Genomic DNA, 20,145 nt, shown 5'->3' with positions numbered 1-20,145 from the left:
AGGTCCTGATGCGCCTTCAGGTCAATAGGCGGGGGCTCGGATGGTGATGCCCCCGCCACCGCCTCGTCGGGTGAGGAGGACGAGGAGTGTCCTGGCAGCACCTCTTCCGGTGCCTGCTCCGCCCCTGGGCGATCAGCCATCAGTACCTCCTGCCCCAACGGTGGGCCTTGAACGGAGGTGGTATGTGCCGGTGGAGATGGGGGAGGCCTGCTGATAGTGGCCTCCGGCACCGACCGCGCCGAACCTGGCTGCCTCGGTGGAAGGGGAGGCCCCTGCTCGTGCTCGGCCCAGGGTACCCAAAATCCCCACTGCTGGGGTCCGTGGTCCCTTGGAAGAGACCCCGCTCTGAAGTCCACCGCACTGCCCTCAGGGGAAGCAACGGAGGGCTCACGCGAAGGCCAGGGAGGAGCCGTGGCGGGCCCCGAACGAATGACCGGTGCCGGCGTCGCGTGTCTTGTCGGTGCCGAAGGCCGGTGCCGGTCGTCATGAGACCGAAGCGGCGAGCGGGATCTGCGCGTGGCGCAGGACCGGGAGCTCGACCGACGGCGCCGGGAGCTCGACCGACGGCGCCGGGAGCTCGATCTGGATTGGGAGCGCCGTCGCCTTGAGTGGCTGCGCGAGTCTCGGTGCCGATAACGATGCCTGGAACCGGACCTGCTGCGGTGCCGGTGACTCGGTGACCGGGACCGGGAGCGCGACCGGTACCGCGATTGAGAGCGGTGCCAGGACTGTGACTGGCGCCGAGATGGGGAGCGGCGTCTCGACGTGGACCGCCTGATGGAACGGGCCCGGTGCGTCGGGGACCGTCTCCTGGAGTGGGACCGGGATCGAGACCGGATTCTAGAGTCTGGACCGCCACGGTCGCTCAGAGAAGGGGGCCGAATCATCATCGGCTTCCCGACGGACTTCAGTGCCCGCACCGGCGGTGCCGGGGGCTGGATGCTCGGAGCTGCCGTGAGCTCGATCAGCTCCCTCGCCGTCGCAAACGCCTCAGGCGTGGACGGGATCCTCAGCTCCTCCTTGGTGGGTACCGGGGAGCTGGGTGGTGCCGGACTCGACGGCCCTTGCGGCGCCGGAGTCGACGGCCCGGTGCACCGCTTGTGCACTGCCTCAGCCTGTACCGTTTTAGTCGGAGGCGGCTGGGCTAACGGTCTCTGCTGCTGCTTTGCAGCAGCCGTCTTCGGCACCTTCTGCTTCTTCCCCGGGGAGAGGGAGCGGTGCCGGGACTTCGGTGCCGGGTGTCGGGAGGCCTCGGCACCGGAGCGGCTCGGTGCTGCCGGTGCGCTGCTCGTCGAAGCAGGCTTCGGCGCCGGTGGAGTTGGCGCTGGAGGCTGGAGTGAAGCCTCCATTAGCAGCTGCTTCAGGCGACAGTCCCGCTCCTTCCTCGTACGGGGTTTGAAGGCCACGCAAATCGGGCACTTATCAGTTCGGTGCGACTCCCCGAGGCAGCGGAGGCAGGAGTCGTGCGGGTCACTCACCGGCATGGGCCGCTGGCAAGCCGCGCAGGGCTTGAATCCCGGTGGTCCGGGCATAAGCCCGCACCGGGGCGGAAGAAGAGGGCTAACCCCTCTAATTCCCTAACAAACTATACTATACAACTATATATACAACTATAACAATAAACTTAACTAATTACTAACAACTATATACACTAAACTATGGAGATACGCTAGGGCTGTGGAGGTAAGGGAGCACTCCACTGTTCCTACTGGCCGTCACGGGCGGGAAGAAGGAACTGAGGAGCGGACGGGCCGGCTGGGGTATATAACCGGCGCCATGGCGGCGCCACTCCAGGGGGCGCCAGCCGGCCCGCCGGAGTTGCTAGGGTAAAAATGTTCCGGAGAAGCCGTGCACGCACGGCGCGCACACCTACATGGAATGCATAGGAGCAATCACTCGAAGAAGAACAGTGAGGTTGTAAAATTGGCAGACGATACAAAATTACTCAAGATAAAAGTCCAAAGCTGACTGTGAAGAGTTACAAAAGGATGTCACTAAACTGGGTGGCTGAGCAACAAAATTGCAGATCAGCTTCAATTCAGATAAATGCAAAATAATGCACATGAGAAAACATAATCCTAACTTTACATACAAAACAATGGGGTCTAAATTAGCTGTTACCACTCAAGAAAGAGACCTTGGAGTCATTGTGGATAGTTCTCTGAAAATACCCACTCAATATGCAGCAGCAGTCAAAAAAGCTAACAGAATATTAGGAATCATTAGAAAAAGGATCCATAAGATGGAAAAGACAGTTACTCACCGTAGTAACTGTTGTTCTTCGAGATGTGTTGCTCCTATCCATTCCATGTAGGTGTGCGCGCCGCGCGTGCATGGCTCTTTGGAATATTTTTACCCTAGCAACTCTGGCGGGCCGGCTGGGCGCCCCATGGAGTGGCGCCGCTATGGCGCTGGATATATACCCCAGCCGGCCCGTCCGCTCCTCAGTTCCTTCTTACCGCCCGTGACGGCCAGTTGGAACAGTGGAGTGCTCCTTTAAGATGGAAAATATAATGCCACTCTCTAAATCCATAGTATGCCCACACCTAGAATACTGTGTGCAGTTCTGGTCACCTCAAAAAAGATATATTAGAATTGGAAAAGGTGCAGAGGAGGGCAACAAAAATTATTAGGGGTATGGAAGAGATTCTATATGAGGAGAGATTAAAAAGACTGGGGCTGTTTATCTTAGAAAAGAGACAACTAAGTGGGACTATGATAGAGATCTATAAAATCACGAATGGTGTGGAGAAAGTGTTATTTACCCCTTTGTGTAACACAAGAAGTAGGGGTCATCCAATTAAATTAATAGACATCAGGTTTAAAACAAACAAAAGGAAGTACTTCTTCACATAATGCACAGTCAACCTGTAGAACTTGTTGCAAGGAGCTGTTGTGAAGGCCAAAATTCTAGTTGGGTTCAAAAAAGAATTAGGTAAATTCATGGAGGGTAGGAATATCAATGGCTACTAGTCAAGCTAGTTAGAGATGCAACCTCATGTTTCGGGTGTCCCTAAACCTCCAACTGCCAGAAGCTGGGATTGGGTGCCGGGATGGGTCACTTGAATTTGCCCTGTTCTATTCATTCCCTCTGAAGCATCTGGCACTGGCCACTGTCAGAGACAGGATATTGGGCTAGATGGATCATTGTTATGACCCAGCATGGCCTTTCTTATGTGTCTGGGAAGAACTTAAGAAGGGAAAGTGAAGTTCAAGAAAATAGTTTGGAATCTAATTCTGAAAGTGGTGCTCTGTGGTAATTCTTATCTCTTGCAGGAGTAAATTCCATAGTCTAGGTTCAGCTCCTGTGACGGTTTTAATCCGCACTCATGGGACACCACCTTCTGCTCAACATTTTAACTATTCCAATGGAACATAGCTGGTTTCTTCCCCTCTTCTCATGCTTCACATCTGAATCAACTTTCATGGAGGTGAAGGCTTATGTCATCAGTTCACCAGTAAAGAAAACTAGAAATAGATGTCTTCAGCATTTTCCAATTCATTGTGTGAGTTTTAAATCTCAACACACTAGAGGATAAATTTTAGGAGTATTTTTCACTAGAGCGAGAGAGAGGGAGTCAATTTTAAAAGATTTTACCATGCATTTATGTGTTAGTCTTGCTACAAAGTCTGGATTTTTAGTGGACTCCATTAGATCACAAGAGTATAATACACAGGAGCGGGGAAAGGAGCTTTGTTAAAGAAACCCTCCTAACAAATTAAATATCCAAACACTGTAATTCCTTTAATACCAGCCTAACATGTTCATCTTCCACTTACTTTAAGCCTTTTATTAATGAAGTGTTTAAAAGGTTTGATTTCCACAGCTAAAAAGCAGAGAACATCCTTAAATCTCACACCCTTTTATTCTCCAGAAATGAGATGACACTATCACCTCCCTCTCCTTTTACCTGTGCCGCTTCTCTCTTCCTGAGCCTAAAACACCCCATGCAACTGATGCCCAGGAGAGCTCACTACTTACTACATCCCCAGAGGTGGGGCTGTTACATCCCAATTGCAGACACTGCATCCCAGCACCATCCATAGCTGCCCGCCCCAAACCTGTGGTACCAGCACCATTATCACCCAGCCCCACCTGATACCCGAAACTTGTATCCTATCTACAATGGCCTCAAAGAGCTCCTGCTTTATTGGTACAGTTTCTCTCCCTGCCAGCCTGCTCCAATCCATGGTTCCTTCTCTCTCCCCCAGCCCCTTCCCCTCACCCCTCCTCCCTCGTTTCAGAAGGCAATTAGCAAAGCAGGCATAATGTTTGACAAGAGCTATGTCATGACAATTCACAGATGCTCTGAGTCTTTGTTCTGATGGCATTTTATCTGGCTTCTTTAGCTTACTGTTTTTTATAAGTTAAAACATAGTTTCAGCTTCTGTGTTATACTAAGCCTTGTGAATATGCTTCATCCAATTTTAGTAAATGACCACTTCAGCCAATGAGAGAATTTGGAGAAATTATCTAAGAAACTGTCTGAAACAAATCAAGCATTCAAATACCTTTGTTTTAAACATTTGATTATCACCAAGAAGGAAATGTTTGCATGCATAATCCTACCTTTCAATCATTATTTCCATCCTAGTTTCCAAAACTGCTAATTAATGCATATTCACACAGGATCTTTTTGCTGTACAAACTATCTTCTTAGTCATCAAAAGCCAAAGTCATCTGTTTTGATGTCAGCTTTGTTACTGTGGCAACAGAATGTGATGTTACAGATGATACTGTGACATCACTTTGTACAAATAGGATATCTTGAGTATGAAGGGAAGAAGGGTTTTTATATATTGAACTACAAAAAACCTTAAGCAGTATCAGTGATCTAATTAAACCTACATACAGGATATTCAAAGATTAAAATTCTCTGTTTAATTGTTGGGCAAAAATTAGTGAGATTAAGTCTCTTGAATTAATATAACTTTCATACAGGCTTCAGATAGAAAAAAATAAATTATTATAAAGATATTTTATCACCACTATTAATGTCTTAGAGAATGTTTTATTGTTATGTTGTGACATTTCTCATCCTCAAGAAACCCATTTCTACCTTCCTCACCTCGGTGGTGTAATTTTTACTTGTTTTCTTAAATTATTAACAATTGTCAACTTTTTGTCTGTAGTTCTTCAAAGCATTTTAGGATTGAAATGAGCTTGGATGCTGTGAGTAATGCTGTGGTAAAAGAAGTGTGAAGGGCCAATGCACTATAGGGATTGAAGTAGGTTCTGTTAAATGTATTCTTTCCTCCTTTTCCCCCCCCCCTTTAACCATTTAACAGATGGCTTATGCAAACCACCTGTTCCACCTTGCATTTTGCTGTGATGCTCTGAGTTCCTTTCTCAGACCTGAAGAAGAGCTCTGTGTGGCTCAAAAGCTTGTCTCTCTCTCAGCAACAAAAGTTGGTCCAATAACAGATATTACCTCATACACTTTGTCTCTCTAAAGAGTCTGGTGGCAGATGGTTGTAGAAATATTCAGAGCCCTTGGAGGGGACTTGATAGTGACTGGCTGCTTCTTAGAGGTGGGTGCCTTGGAGGCAGGGGGTTGCCAAAGGTCCTTGGCTGGTTCCAACTAGCTTTCATTTACTGGCATTGCCATTTCACCAGCGACCTGTAAGTGCAGAATGTTGAGAAGTTGTGAGACTAGTCTTGCAGCACTTCAACCAGAATTTCCAGGGTGTTGACTATTCTCCTGAGAAGTTCAGTTGTCAGTCTGAGTTGGAAAGACAAGATCATTCTCAGGACAGGTTGGAGGTCTGCCAGTGGTGAGCTGGAGCCAGTTCCAAGAACCAGTTGTTAAATTTAGAAGCCGGTGTAGAACTGGTTATTAAAGGGGCTGGTGAGTGGGCAAACTCCAGTCCATGGGCCACATCCGGCCCACAGGACCATCCTGTCCCAGGCCCTTTAAATTGCCACCTGAGCCCCACTGCTGGAGCCCTGGGGTAGGGCTGCGGGGCTCTAGGGGCTATTTAAAAAGTCCAGGGCTCCGGCAGTTTCTACTGCCCCGGCCCTTTAAATAGCCACTGGAGCCCCGCCGCCACTACTCCAGGGCTCCGGCGGCTATTTACAGGGCCAGGGCTGTAGAAGCAGGGGAGCCCCGGGCTTTTTAAATAGCCCCCGGAACCCAGGGGTAGCAGGGGGCTCCAGGGGCTATTTAAAGGGCCCGGAGCTCCAGCTGTATCTGCTGCCCCAGTCCTTTAAATACCAGCAGGAGCCCTGCTGCTTCCTCAGGGCTCCCAAGGCTATTTAAAGGGCCAGGGTGGTAGAAGCAGGAGAGCTGTGGACCCTTTAAGTAGCCCCCAGAGCCCCGGGCTGCTGCTCCTACCCCGGTGGGGGGAGCACTTACCTTACAGTGTGGGCTGGGGCTGGCTCTGACTCAGTCAGCCACACCCCTTCTGCCCTAGGCCCTGCTCCTTCTGGGGGCCAGAGAGGGCCCCAGTGTACTGGTAAGTCACTGGACTTACTTTCACCCCTGGTCTCAGGGCTTGGCTACACTTACAAATTTGCAGCGCTGCAGCAGGGTGTGAAAACACACCCTCTGCAGCGCTGCAAATTGCGGCGCTACAAAGCGCCAGTGTAGTCAAAGCCCAGCGGTGGGAGCGCGGCTCCCAGCGCTGTCCGTTATTCCCCACAGGGAGGTGGAGTACGGACAGCGCTGGGAGAGCTTCCTCCCAGCGCTGGGAGAGCTTCCTCCCAGCGCTGGCGCTTTGACTACACTTAGCGCTTCAAAGCGCTGCCGCAGCAGCGCTTTGAAGTGTAAGTGTAGCCAAAGCCTCAGGAGGGGGTGGTCAGGGGACAAGGAGCAGGGGGGGTGTTGATTGGTTGCAGGTTCTGAGGGGGGCAAGACGTGGGTGGGGGTTGGATGGGGAGGACAGGCTGTTTTGGGAGGTACAGCCTTCCCTACCCAGCCAGATACAATTTTGCAACCCTGATGTGCAGGGCCAGCTTTAAGTGGGGGGCCTGATTCAAACAGTTTCGACGGGGCCCCGGCAGGGATGACTTTAAAAAAAGAAAACACACATGGGGCTTGTACTCACCTGGTGGCGCTCCGAGTCTTCAGTGGCAGGTCCTTCACTCGCTCTGCGTCTTCGGTGGCACTGAAGGACCCGCCGCCGAAGTGCCGCCAGACCCAGAGCAAGTGAAGGACCCGCTGCCGCAGACCTGGTAGGGAACTGGTTAAGATTTTTGGCAGCTCATCGCTGAGGTCTGCCTCCTTCAAGTTCGCCTGCTCTCTCTCTGGACTGGACACATGAGATGCCTACTGGATGAGATAACCTTCCAGAAGTCAGTGCCTGAGGAAAAAATGGTTACTAACCTTCCATTAAAAATGATTACTCACTGTTTGTAATTGTTGTTCTTCAAGATGTGTTGCTCTATTTAGTATAGTTAGATGTGCGTGGCTGCCAATCTTTTCCCTAGCAGCTACCCATCGGGCCGGCTGTGGAGTCCTCTGGAGTGGTGCTGGTATGGTGCTCTATATATGACCCTGCCAGTCCAACCCCCGTTCAGTTCCTTCTTACTGCTAGTGACAGTTGTTGGAACAGTGGTCTCTTGCTTGCAGGCATCCCACTAATCCCTAGCTCTTCTGTTATTCTCTAACTAGTTCCCTTTGTAGTAGTTCACAGTTCTTAGTTGTTAATTATAGTCCCACTACTTAGGTTGGGGGGGCTCCCCCTCCAATACACATCCTGGTGGGCCTCAGGGCATGTTGTCTCAGAGCTTCGAACCCTGTAGTTCCTGCACTAAGCCTATGCCCACGGGCAACCCCTATAACTCCTGCCTCTGGTGTCTGGGAGAAGTTTATCAATGGGACATGTGTAAATCTGCAAGGCTTTCAAGCCTCGCACCAGCAGGGCAGATGGAGGGGCTGGCAGCTCTCTCACAGCTGCAAAGGCAGCTCTTACTATGGCCTGGCTACAGCTCTTTGGCCCCCCGAGGTGCTGCCCGCAGGCCAGTATGGAAGCTGGAGTTGGGCAGCTGTGGGGAGCTGCAGACCCTCCACCTGCCCTGGGGCCAGGGCCAGAGGAGCAGGGACAGAGGCTGGGGGCTGCTATTGGGTCCCTCCACCCCAAGGCAGTGGATGGATCTGGGGTCCCTGGCCCTGCTATGGCTTCCGGCTTGGCTAGAGGGTGGCATACCAGGGGAAGAGGGGTAGGGCCACAGGGGACATGGCTGCATACCCCCTTTCCCCCCCACCTTTTGGGAGAATCCACCACCCTTGTGGGTGAAGTTTCCCTTTGGGGAAACTAGCCCCCTGCCCCTCTTCTTCTGGTCAAGGCTATGCTCCTGCTCATTGCTTTCAGCCTTCCCTCCACCCCCAGATGAGGGGTTGGTTGGGCAGGGACCACAGCAGGTCTCTACCCTCACTGGAGTTCTGAGTCCCAAGCCCCTCTCCCATTACACCCCCTTCCCTGTGGCCCTATCCCCCTTTTCCCTCCCTGACACTGCACCTCCTGCTTGCTCCTTTTGCCCCAATCCCCCAGTGTGGCTCCAAGACCAGAAAAGCTCTGTGGCCCTGAGGCTGCAGCAGGGAGTGAGAGTTCCTCCAGCACAGGGAGATTTTTCCAGGAGTCCCAAATCTGCTACTGTCTTGTCTGCCCCCCTGACTTAGCCTCTCCCAGCCTTTATTATGCATGTGGTCACTTCTGCCCTGGACCATCAGCACATGCTGCCCAGGGTAGGCGCAGGGTCCAGGGCTCACCCCAGCAGCCTGGGCTCCCTGAATGGCTCTTACTATGGCCCAGTTCTGGCTTCTGGCCTGGGTAGGGGGCTGGGACCTCAGGGGGAAGAGGAGCAGCAGGTAGGGCTTCATGGCAAGCAGGGGGATAAGGCCCACCTACTTAGAAGAGGCTAGCACCACTGGCAAGGGCTGCACTGTGTGGTAGGGGAGCTGATCAACCACCATGGCTTCACAGGCCCAAGGTGGAGTGTGGTCATGACTTCCCCTGCGGCTTCTAGGCAGTGGAGAGTAGGACTAGGAAAAAAAGGGCTCTGGGTAACAACTACCTCAGCTGGAGAATCGAAGTTAAGACTTGAAAAGGGGAAGGTGGGAAACAGACCATGCATAGGACACCTCTAAATCATGCAGAGGTGAAGAAAGTCATTCTAACAATGAACTTGAGTGCAGGCCCCCAGATAGACAGTAACGGATACTAGAATAAACTGCTGGCTTTCAATTATGGTTGACTTGTCTCCAGATGATCAATTAGAATGACTGCCAGACTTGTTAGCGAAATAACTTTGCATTTCCTCACAAATAAGATTCATTCGTAACACTTTTATTCCTTGACAGCTCTAAGGTTGAACTGTACATGCAGAGTTGCATAAATCACAAGAGATTTACAGTGGATTCTATTCTATGGTAGAGTGCAATCCAAAAATCCTTTTACAGTATAAAAAGACAAATTTTAACATCAAGACTTTGAAACATAGGAGCATGGGGGTTAAAGCTTCCCCAAGTATTTCAGCTCGTCTAGATACCTAGTTACTAGGTACTGTATGCCAGACATGTTTAGTGAGTGAGGAGCTGTATAACTGATTACAACTTTTAAACATCCAGATAGCATAACATTAAATTACTTTTCCCATATTTCTGGCAATAAAGAATAAGCCGAAACCCCTGCCATCAGCAACCAGCTCTTATAGACAAAATAAGGACTCCTTTGCCTGTCTAGGGTGTTACAGTGTTAATGCACCAAGAAAAAAAACAAAACACCACATTCCCTTCATATCTCACATTAGCTAAAAAAAAGTAACAAAAATAAGGTATAACATCTTTCAAAATAAATATAAAGAGGGAATGCAGATTGTGTCAATTTTTTGGCAGGTAATATTCATAATATACAAAATATAACTTATTCAAATTAGCCAAGGAAACATTCACAAGTTTCTGTAAGATAGCTGGCTATTTCAGTCCACTTCCTCCATACGTGAAGTGTCATCATCGCCTTCAAGTGGTGGCATCTCCTCAGCAACCGCTGGACTAGTTTCTTCTGTAACAGCATCATCTTCATCAATGCCTGTACAAAAAGCAGGCGTGTACAATTAAGACCATCTGGAAATATATTAATCTCTAATACTAGAGTTCAGGAGAAAAACAATTTCTATGTCCCTCATATCATAGGCAGGAGTGATTACTCAACTGCACCCTCATTTATTAAGACAAGACAAAATGTTGATCTGCAACCATTAAATTCCTCCCAAGGACAATACATATACACGAACTAGAATAATAAATTGAACCGTCTTACTTACCAAGACCAAGTTTGATCATTCTATAAATACGGTTAGCATGTGTCTGGGGATCCTCCAAACTGAAACCAGAGGACAGGAGCGCGGTTTCATACAACAAAATAACCAGATCCTTCACTGACTTGTCATTCTTGTCAGCCTCTGCTTTCTGCCTTAGTGTTTCAATGATGGAATGGTCAGGATTTATCTCAAGGTGTTTCTTTGCTGCCATGTAGCCCATTGTGGAGTTGTCTCTCAGTGCTTGTGCTTTCATTATCCTCTCCATATTTGCAGTCCAGCCATATGTACTTGTTACAATGCAGCATGGGGAAGTCACCAAACGGTTGGAGACCACAACCTGTTGAGTGGAAGCATTGTTACCACAAAGTTGGTTTCTATAGGGTTTAAGATTCTACAGATATGCTTAACTGCAGCAATTGGTCTAGAGTACCTGCATAAACCAGGTGACAAAATACAGAGGAGCTATGATGCGATCAACATCTGCATATCCACATTATAAAGTGGAATTTGAGAATACTTTGACTATTAAAAGTCCAATGGACAGTCTAGTAACTGACTAATCTTGTTTTACTCTGATTGGGAGATGCTTTTGTTTCCACCACTTGACAGACTCAAATTGGTTGTAAGACTAGATGTTCCAACCCTACTTTATTCCTCATTCTTCACCATGCCTTAAAAACACACTCTTAACCCTGAGAAGTGAAAAAATGCTCCATATGAGACAGGAATTATAAACTAGCAATATTTGTGGTGCTAGAGCTCTTAAATGCTAGGAACATGGCTGACTAATCATTAACAGCTAGACCATCGCTCCCAGTAGCCCATAAGAGCTTACTAATCAGAAGAGTGATGCAACAGTTGGGTTAAGACTGCCTACAAACAGTGAGATGTTCATACCTTTTCCACTTTCTTTTCAAGTATGTCTTTCATGATTTTGCAGAGGTTTTCAAACTTTGCCTTCTTTTCCTCCTGTTTCTTTTTCTCCTCTTCATCCTCTGGAAGCTCCAAACCCTCCTTTGTTACAGAAACTAAGGTCTTGCCTTCAAATTCCTTTAACTGCTGCACACAGTACTCATCAATAGGTTCAATCATGTAAATTACCTCCAGACCATGTTTGCGAAGGCGTTCCACAAAAGCAGAGTTTGCTACCTGATCTTTGGTTTCACCTGAAAGAAGAATTCCATTTTTCATCTTAAGCCACAACTACTTGACTATAGTAGATGACTACAGAAACCGTCCCTTCTTTAGGTATCTGAGATTCTCATTTAAGTAAGCTTGAGTTGTCCCAGAAGAGCAATGGAGCAGCAGACAGCCAGGTTGTTCTGGACAGACTACTGGAAATGGAAGACTGGCTAAAATGCTAACCTTGTTTTGGTGCTTGTTGAAAGGGGCCTTGCAACTTCAGCCTAAGGTGTCCAGAGTAACTTGTGAAGTGCACTACTGAGCCACCCTGAGGCCAGTTGTCTGAAGGACTGCTTAGAAAAGTGGAGTCTCCCTTCCCATGTGTCAGATACAAGCCTGAAAGGACATTGGCTTTCCTATTTGTCCTCTGCAAAGAGGCTTGCCCCTGCTCCCTCAACAGGTTCAGGCTTATCCTAGAGCAGCACTGAACCTAGTCATGAAATCCAGAATCTTGAAGCCATTTGCCTAAGGCCACTTGATTTTGATGCTAAGCCACATATGCCCTTTTAAATAAACTTCTTCATCCTGATAAACACCCAGATTTTAAGGATAAGCTACACCTGGGTCCCTTAATCATGAAGGCCTAGCAATCCATGGCTGAAGGACAGCAGCTGCAGACTGGCAATACCTACTCCAGAAGAGATCACAACTCATGAATTTAGCATGTTGTACTTTTAATCTCCAATTTCTCAGACACAGACAGACATTCTCAAACACTAAGTGAAGTACCTCAGGAACTGTAAGAAGCCAATTTAAGTGTGCTGAGTTGAAGTTTGAGACTACCACAAAGAACTTCCACTTCAACACCTGAAATTGTCATTGTCGTCCTCCGCTCCCGGAAATTTTTTTTCAAAAGTAATAGCCAAAAAATGGAGACTGCTTCTGTTATTTCAGAGGCTCCCAAGCAGTTACATTCCTGACTGGAATGTTTGCAAGGTATAAATTGGGGCATATGAACACCACTAGAAACCTTGTTTGTGCCCAGTGCTGCTTCTCTCAAAACAAAGCTACATGATTCCTTGACATGAGACTGGAAACAAACACCCACAGATGTCTCAACTCAGAATATGAAAAATACTCAAGCGTAATGACAAGCATCTATGTTCTAAATGTTAAGATTCCATCAGATGCTCAGAAGAGAAATATTCACCATGTAGCTTGCCTCCTTGTGCATTTTCCAACATGCACAGATATTGTTGTGTGGAGTTCACCTGCATATACCTACTAAGGGCTTAAATGCAATACCTTTACTTCAGACAGGGTATGTCTGTCTAAATAAATAAGTTAGAGACACTCACACTTATGAAATTGCTGACTCACTTGTTCAATTATAGACTAATACCAACAGCGGTATTGTGACACAGCATGTGGTATGATATCCTATGGAGCAAGAACTGCCAATCCACAGCAAGACTATTTAAAAAGACAGATAGGCCTGAGAGTCATTAGATAGCAAGCAAATGTCTAGTACATTCAGAAGCTTTTAAAAGCCAAAGCTGAAAGTAGTTGCAGTTGACTTGCCTGTAATGTAATATATATGTTTCTGGTTTTCCTTCATCCGAGTACAATAGTCTTTCAAAGAGACCATTTCATCACCAGATGCAGAAGTGTAGTATCTCAACAATTCTGAGAGTTTCTTTCGGTTTTGGGAATCTTCATGTATGCCAAGCTGGGGGGGGAAATATGTATATTAAAAAAACCCTCACCTTTTCAAACTACATGCTCATATTGTGCAAGTGCCAATAATAAAAAGCTAATATAAATCATTTGATAAGAGGCCACTATGCCAAAAAAACCCAACAAGTTCTTGCTAAAATACTAAAGGGTCACTGACCTTAATATTTTTAGAGAACTGCTCATAAAATTTCTTGTAGTTCTCCTTGTCTTCTGCTAATTCAGTGAAGAGTTCCAAGCATTTCTTGACCAAGTTCTTTCTTATCACTTTCAGAATCTTGCTCTGCTGCAGCATTTCACGGGAAATATTTAGAGGCAGATCTTCAGAGTCCACCACTCCCCGCATGAAGTCTGTAAGAAAGTATGTGTGTCAAATCTTGCAAACTAGATCTTTACTATGAAATTAATAATCTTAATAAAATTAGATATGCTCCAAATACATAGTCTAGGGTTTGTTTTTTATAGAGTTCCTTTTCTCCAAAACCTTAAAGGTTCAGATAATCAACACTCTTCATTGTTCAGTCTTACTCTTCCACATTCACATCTTAAAGAAAAAGCCAATCACATTTTGGTCACTATGGTCTCACAAAAGGTGTTTCTATTAGAATGCATTTTGTTCACCAACGTACATGACGTGAGATCAGAGGAATGTTACTTCTCAAACAAGGGCCTACTTACTCAGATATTCAGGGATTAGCTCCTCACAATTATCCATGATGAAGACTCTGCGTACATACAATTTAATGTTGTTTTTTTTCTTTCTGTTCTCAAACAAATCAAAGGGTGCACGTCTTGGGACAAATAGAAGAGCTCTGAATTCCAGCTGCCCTTCCACAGAAAAGTGCTGCAAGAAAGACAGACATGGTTTAAGAATCTTTAAAGTTAGCTTGATGCTTTTTATGCTGTTTGGAAGACATTCATGGCCACTTCATTGAGCTGGGGCTATGACGTCCAAGAGACGTTCTTGACATCTTCACTAATAAAATGTCATTGCTTTCTTAATCATGGTATACCCCTAGTCTCCACCAGTATGCAGGTCTTAGTGGAAGGGATGATCTGCAAATATTGTAGAATTTGGGCTCTGCAGGAGGTTCCCATTCTCTTTAGGCAGGGCCCCTGTGGTGCCCTAAGAACCTACCATCCATTATTTAGTTTGTTTTGCATGATCACCTTGCTTGTCAAAGGCGATTCCTAACTGAGAGAAACTTTACCAGTCAGCGCCTGAGATAAATGCTGCTGCCTACATTATGTTTAAGAACTTAACTTGGTTTTAACAAGGCCTATACTTTCTACTTTGTTTCAGATGTGCACAAATCAACTTTGAATATCCTAAAGTTAGAAAATACTGTTACACCGAGTGCTACAGCAGTTTTATAGACATACTGCAGCTTTCATCACCCTCAGCCAAGCAGAAAGGTCTCTTCAAGTACTTGGGTGTCTTTTTATTAGAAAAAGGAACCTAGACAACACCCAAAGCACACAACTGAGGTAGTATCCACTGGGCCATTTCGATTTCAGAGACAAGTCCTACTTACTTTCACTGCTAAGTGGTCTTCCCAATCATTGGTCAGGCTTTTGTAGAATTCTCCATATTCCTCATTTGTAATATCATCTGGATTCCGGGTCCAGATTGGCTTGGTTTTGTTGAGCTCCTCCTGGTCAATGTATTTCTCCTTAATCTTCTTTTTCTTCTTCTTGTCCCCATCTTTCTTTTCTTCCTCCTCATCAGAGCCAACATCCTCAATCTCTGGTTTGTCTTCTGTCTTTTCTTCTTTTTCCTCTTTCTCTTCTTCCTTTTCCTCTGCCTCATCGTCACTTACTTCCTTATCCCGTTCTTTTTCCACCTAAAGAGATTAGAAATTTAAGTGGAAGATGGACATCACAGCATGTTATACCTGAGTTAGAAGCCCTGATAATAATCTTTCCATGCATGCCCAGGTCCTCAACTGTTTTGGTCTTGATTGTCACAGCAATCTTGGCTCCCCCCCCCCACTGCAACCACCAAGTTCTCCCGTCTTGCTCTTCCTAACCTCTAATTAGAAGATGTAGTGTAGAAATGCAATAAAAAAAGGGGGAGACAATTTTAACTACTGCACTTGGTTTTCTGTTACCTAGCACCCCAGTGTTTAAGCATAAGAGAATATATCAGAAATTAGTAGCACAGCACAATCCTGAACAGCTAGACATGGTGTGTGTGTGTGGGGGGGGGTGTTAATTTGGTGAAAGCCTTGTTAAAAAGGCAGGAGGAAAAATATTTATTGAGTCATTTAAGACACTTTAAGGATGCTCTGTAAGGAGGGCTTCTGATTTTAGTTTCAACTGATGAACAGCAACAAAACACCTCTGATCAATCTAGATTTCATTTTTCTTGTATCCAATAAAGATCAGAAAAACATCAGAACTGGTTACTTGTCTCTAAGGGGCTGTCTACACAGAGCACTAATAGAAATGACACTTGTGTAGTCTGTAAGTCACATTAATGTGTTGCATGATAATTGTTCCACGTAAACCCTGCTGGTGCACACTGAAGGTCTGAAATGGTACTATGTTAAAGTGCAGTAGGGAACATTAAAGAGATTACTTTGTTACAGTATAGCCCAAGAGAAGGCCCTGAAAAAACCCTAGTCTTTTGACTCTATACAACTCAGAAATTGTTTTGGGATTTATTTTAGTAGCAAAGTTAAACCCCAAACAGAAACCTTCTGTATATGAAACTAAGTTTACTGAAACCATTAGGTTTAACAGTACATCTTTAATGATATACCATGTTTTATCACTCAGTGCCCATCAGGTTTAAGTTGTATTCTTTTACTCAATTCTGTGACTCCATATATGAAGAGAACCAGGTCTGACAGCACTGTTGATTGGCAGGAGTCCCCAACAGCAAGTGAGGAAAAAAAACAAGATACTTATTCAGATTCTTAGACAAACGTTGTCTATACACACTACACATTAGTATATTAAAGGTTTTTAATCTGGTGTATCACTTTAGAATAAATTTTTGTACTGTTGAGATACTATGGCTAAACCTTCTATTGTACCACTAAACATTATAATGTGGTCACTTTATGAAGTGATTAAATTAAACTAGTAAAATTTACTGTTAGCATTCCAACCTGAACACTTACAAAGAGTGTAATTGGATAACCAATGAACTGCGAGTGCTTCTTCACAATTTCCTTGATTCGTCTTTCCTCCAAGTACTCTGTCTGGTCTTCCTTAAGATGCAGAATAACCTTTGTACCCCGGCCCAGAGGTTCCCCTAGAATAAAGATTTGAGAGTTTTACTGCAAGCACCAGTAAAAGTGTGTTTGGCAAGGTGCTAGTTTAACTAGTCAGGTTTTTACATCTTGATCAGAAGATTCTAATTACGCAACTTATGCTTAATTTATCCACATTAATTATGTCCCCAATTTATTTGGGGACAGAAGTTTCCTGTAGACCCACATCTATATAGTAATTTTATACTTACTTCCTTGTGTCAGGTAGGTCACCTGCACTCATGCTTTTACAATAAATGTATTAGCCCTCTTTTAGAGCATGTGATCTTGAATTCAAGATATGCACCCTACCTACAATCCCTGCAGCATACAAACAGCTCCCTTTGTAGTTGAGCTATCCTCTGAAATAGAAGTTTCTAATCTGAACCACTACCTTACATTCTCATCCTTTTTACAAGAGAAATATAGGACCACTACTGTACTACTATTGTAATTTACTTACAACTGTTAATTTTGCATCAGATTAAGAAACGCTACTCCTGAGGAGCAGTTGTTTTAACTGCAGTTTGGTCTAACATGATACCATATGCTACTGCTGTTCCCTCTTCAAAACCCTTCCATAATACAAGGAAACATGAATGAGGGGCTGCTTTAGAGCTATCTGTGCAACAGAATGTTAGCACTTACCATTATCAAGTCTTACAGTGAATGATCCTCCAGCAGAAGACTCCCAAGCATACTGCTCATCATCATTGTGCTTGGTGATCACTGTTACTTTCTCAGCAACCAAGTAGGCAGAGTAGAAGCCAACACCAAACTGACCAATCATAGAAATATCTGCACCTGCTTGCAATGCCTCCATGAAGGCTTTGGTGCCAGATTTGGCAATAGTACCCAGGTTGTTAACCAGATCAGCTTTGGTCATCCCTATGCCAGTATCCACAATGGTCAGGGTGCGATCATGCTTGTTGGGAAGAATGTTAATTTTCAGATCTTTTCCAGAATCTAGTTTGCTTGGATCAGTCAAACTCTCATATCTGATTTTATCCAGAGCCTACAAAACAAGAGGCAACTATCAGACACCCTCAACACACTACTTGCATTTAGGTAGCAATGTCACTGGCTGCCAGTCACTTAATTATTTCCATTACTTACATCTGATGAATTAGAAATCAGCTCTCTCAGGAAGATCTCCTTGTTGGAATAGAAAGTGTTGATGATCAGAGACATCAACTGAGCTATTTCAGCCTGGAAGGCAAAGGTCTCCACCTCCTCCTCCATTGGTTGGTCTTGAGTCTGCACAGCTTCTGGCATCTGTAGAAATAAGTGAAGTTGTACCTCTAAAAGACAGCTCTGTAGAATGTCTCTTAAAACAATCACATAGTATTCTTCACCTGTTTTATGTTCAACCACTAAGACTTGTTAAAAGAAGTATCACCACTTCGGGATAGAAGAGTTGAGAGCATGGATATCGTATCAGAAAGAGAACCTCAGCTGGTATTCTCTTCCTGTTGGCAATGAAGAGCACTCCAACGCCAATTCTTATACCCCTTATCTGGAAAGGCCTGGCAGCAATGGATGAGCACAACTCTCTGCTCCTCAGGAGGACAAAGGTTTAAGTACCTCAGCAGCAATTTGCCCATTCCTTAAAAGTGCATGATAGGCAGTCAGGCCAATATTGTGAATCCTTCAGGATTCTTCATCCTCAGAATTGCAGGAGCCATTTAGAAAGGGAGAAAGTGTAACTGCGTTGAATACTTGAATTGGCTTCTAGATGTTCTGCCTTGTTTGTCTAAAAAGATGTACTTTTATGCAAGTCAAAATCTAAATGAGTTTCCAGAGCATCTAAGGACTATCATTCCTCCAATTAAAGACTGAATATACAAAGTTAACATTACAACAATTAAGTTTTAGCCTTATACAACATTTGGGACTAGAAAATTACTTACAAAACATACCTACACATATACCCTTCTAATGACAGTAAATTCAACTCACAATCGGAGTATTGTTTCCAGCAGTCATCTAATTATTTTTTTTTTGCTTATTAGACACAAATTGGGAGCTCTCGCCTCAAGGCTGCAGAGCAGCATAGCTCATACAACCCCAAAGGTGTATATGTGCAACTGCATTGACTGTTTAACAGACAAAGTGGCATTCCGTTGCTCATACCCCTCACCCAGGCAATGGCACTATACATCAGTTCTAATGAGAGATAAATTTGGTATAATCCATGTCTTACTTGCTAACTGCAAAAGAACAGGTTTCACCAGTCTGGAGAGCCCAGTGTCACATCCCTGTTTCAACTGTGACAGTATCGGCTTAAACCAAATCCACATAAAGCTCAGAGAGCGGCCTCACTAGCAATGTGCTTCTCCAGAGCAGTAACGCTGTAAGATGCGCCACAAATAGCCACAGAGAACCGGGTCAAGCTCAGATTCCAACCTCCGCCCGCGGTGGGTACTTGGTATAGCTTACGGCAGGCAGAGCTGGAAACCGGGGCGGTATCAGCGCCTCGCTCTCCCAAGAAGTGGGGGCACAGCGCCCCCTGCAGGCTCCGGCCAGGAACAGATTCTAGAAACTGCCAGAGCCTTCCCTCCCCCCACCTCCACAGCGCCCTCCCCACCCACTCGCCGCCAGAGCGAGTCCCTTGCGCCCTCCCCTCCGGGGCCGGTCCCCGCCTCTCTGCTCAGATAGACCCCCACGAGCTAGATCCGCACGAGCTACCCCGGCAGCCCCTTCTCCACCTCCCCCCCCCCCGCACGTGAGTCAGCCTCGTCCCCGAGCCCGAACCCATCACCGCCCTCCCTCCCTTGCAGAGCCAGAGCCGGTCCCCCCTCCGACCCTGCCCCGGCCCCTCCGTGTGTGAAGCCAGAGCCGGTCCCCTCGAGGAGCCGCGTCTCTCCGTTCCCATCAGGTCCCCGGACAAGCACAGCAGCCGCCTAGGGGTCACTTTCCGGAGCACCAGACACCGCTCTGCTGGTGGCTCCTTCAGCAGGCGCTGCCTGCGTCCCTCACACCGTCCTGCAAGCGCGGCCTCGGTCCCCTCTCCGGCGGGCAGAGCTGCCCGTCTCCGCTCCGCGGAATGACCTCCGCCTCAGCCCAAGCCACCCCCAGCCCCGGGCCGCAGAAGGAGCCGCTGGGAGGTCCGTCCTCCGATAAATCCTCCGGTCACTGCTGCCTCCGCGTCTCACCTTAGCGGCGATAGCTGCAGCTGCTCCTCTCACTTAACCGAGCTTCCCTCTCCGCACTAGCAGCGCTGGTACTCGTCTCCTCCCGCCCGCTTTATATACCCCCAGCGCCGCCTCCTTCCAGAACCATCGGGAACCTTCACTGACAGGCACGGGGGTGGCAACTCCAACCCTCATCACGGGGGGGGGGGCAGCCGCTGGGTAACAAATGCGCATGCGCCAGGACGAAATTTCTCGGTATTGCGCACGCGTTTCTCGTCTGTCAGCTAGCTGAGGAGACTGCGCATGCGCCATCCGGAGCCCGGTTCGCACGCGCGCTCCCTTTCCAACAGTTACCTCTGAAGGGCTGGGAAATTCGCTTGCGCGAGATCAACTGTCATCGGTTGGCTTGGGAAAGCGGGGGATTGCGCAAATCGCAAAATGACTTCATTCATTGAAACCCGAACTCCGCCCCGAGCCCATCCCCTCCCTCCGAACTTCCTAGAAGGAGGCGGGACCCGTCAGACTCTCTCCCTCTGCCAAGTCCCGCCTCGCCTGCTCTGCCTCCCTCCCCCACCCCGCTTCCCTCAGAAGGTCCTAGAAGCAGCCAGAAGCGAAACACTTCCCACCCCTCCCC

General features: G+C 46.9%; 1 protein-coding gene and 1 long non-coding RNA gene across 2 annotated transcripts in view; both read right to left on the bottom strand.

Annotated features, from left to right (window-relative positions):
• LOC123369414 overlaps window positions 1-4,706 on the bottom strand; it is a 28,413-nt gene extending 23,707 nt beyond the window's left edge. Inside the window, exon 1 of the long non-coding RNA XR_006579044.1 lies at window positions 4,571-4,706. This is a non-coding gene — a long non-coding RNA (uncharacterized LOC123369414). The remainder of the gene's footprint in view (window positions 1-4,570) is intronic.
• Window positions 4,707-9,272: 4,566 nt separating this feature from the next.
• On the bottom strand, window positions 9,273-19,690 carry HSP90AA1 (heat shock protein 90 alpha family class A member 1). The gene is made up of 11 exons (XM_045014759.1): window positions 19,533-19,690; window positions 17,494-17,652; window positions 17,026-17,392; window positions 16,246-16,379; window positions 14,653-14,961; window positions 13,796-13,961; window positions 13,278-13,468; window positions 12,965-13,112; window positions 11,159-11,427; window positions 10,265-10,598; window positions 9,273-10,029 (listed from the first exon to the last, which is right to left on the bottom strand). The coding sequence occupies exons 2-11, from the start codon at window positions 17,650-17,652 to the stop codon at window positions 9,920-9,922; spliced, it is 2,187 nt and encodes a 728-aa protein (XP_044870694.1). The 5' UTR covers window positions 19,533-19,690; the 3' UTR covers window positions 9,273-9,919.
• Between the last annotated feature and the right edge of the window lie 455 nt (window positions 19,691-20,145).

Source organism: Mauremys mutica, chromosome 4 (genome assembly GCF_020497125.1).
Source record: "Mauremys mutica isolate MM-2020 ecotype Southern chromosome 4, ASM2049712v1, whole genome shotgun sequence".
Taxonomy (NCBI): Eukaryota; Metazoa; Chordata; order Testudines; family Geoemydidae; genus Mauremys; species Mauremys mutica.
Note: the sequence above shows the minus strand (reverse complement) of the source record. Positions and strands in the feature narration are given on the sequence as shown.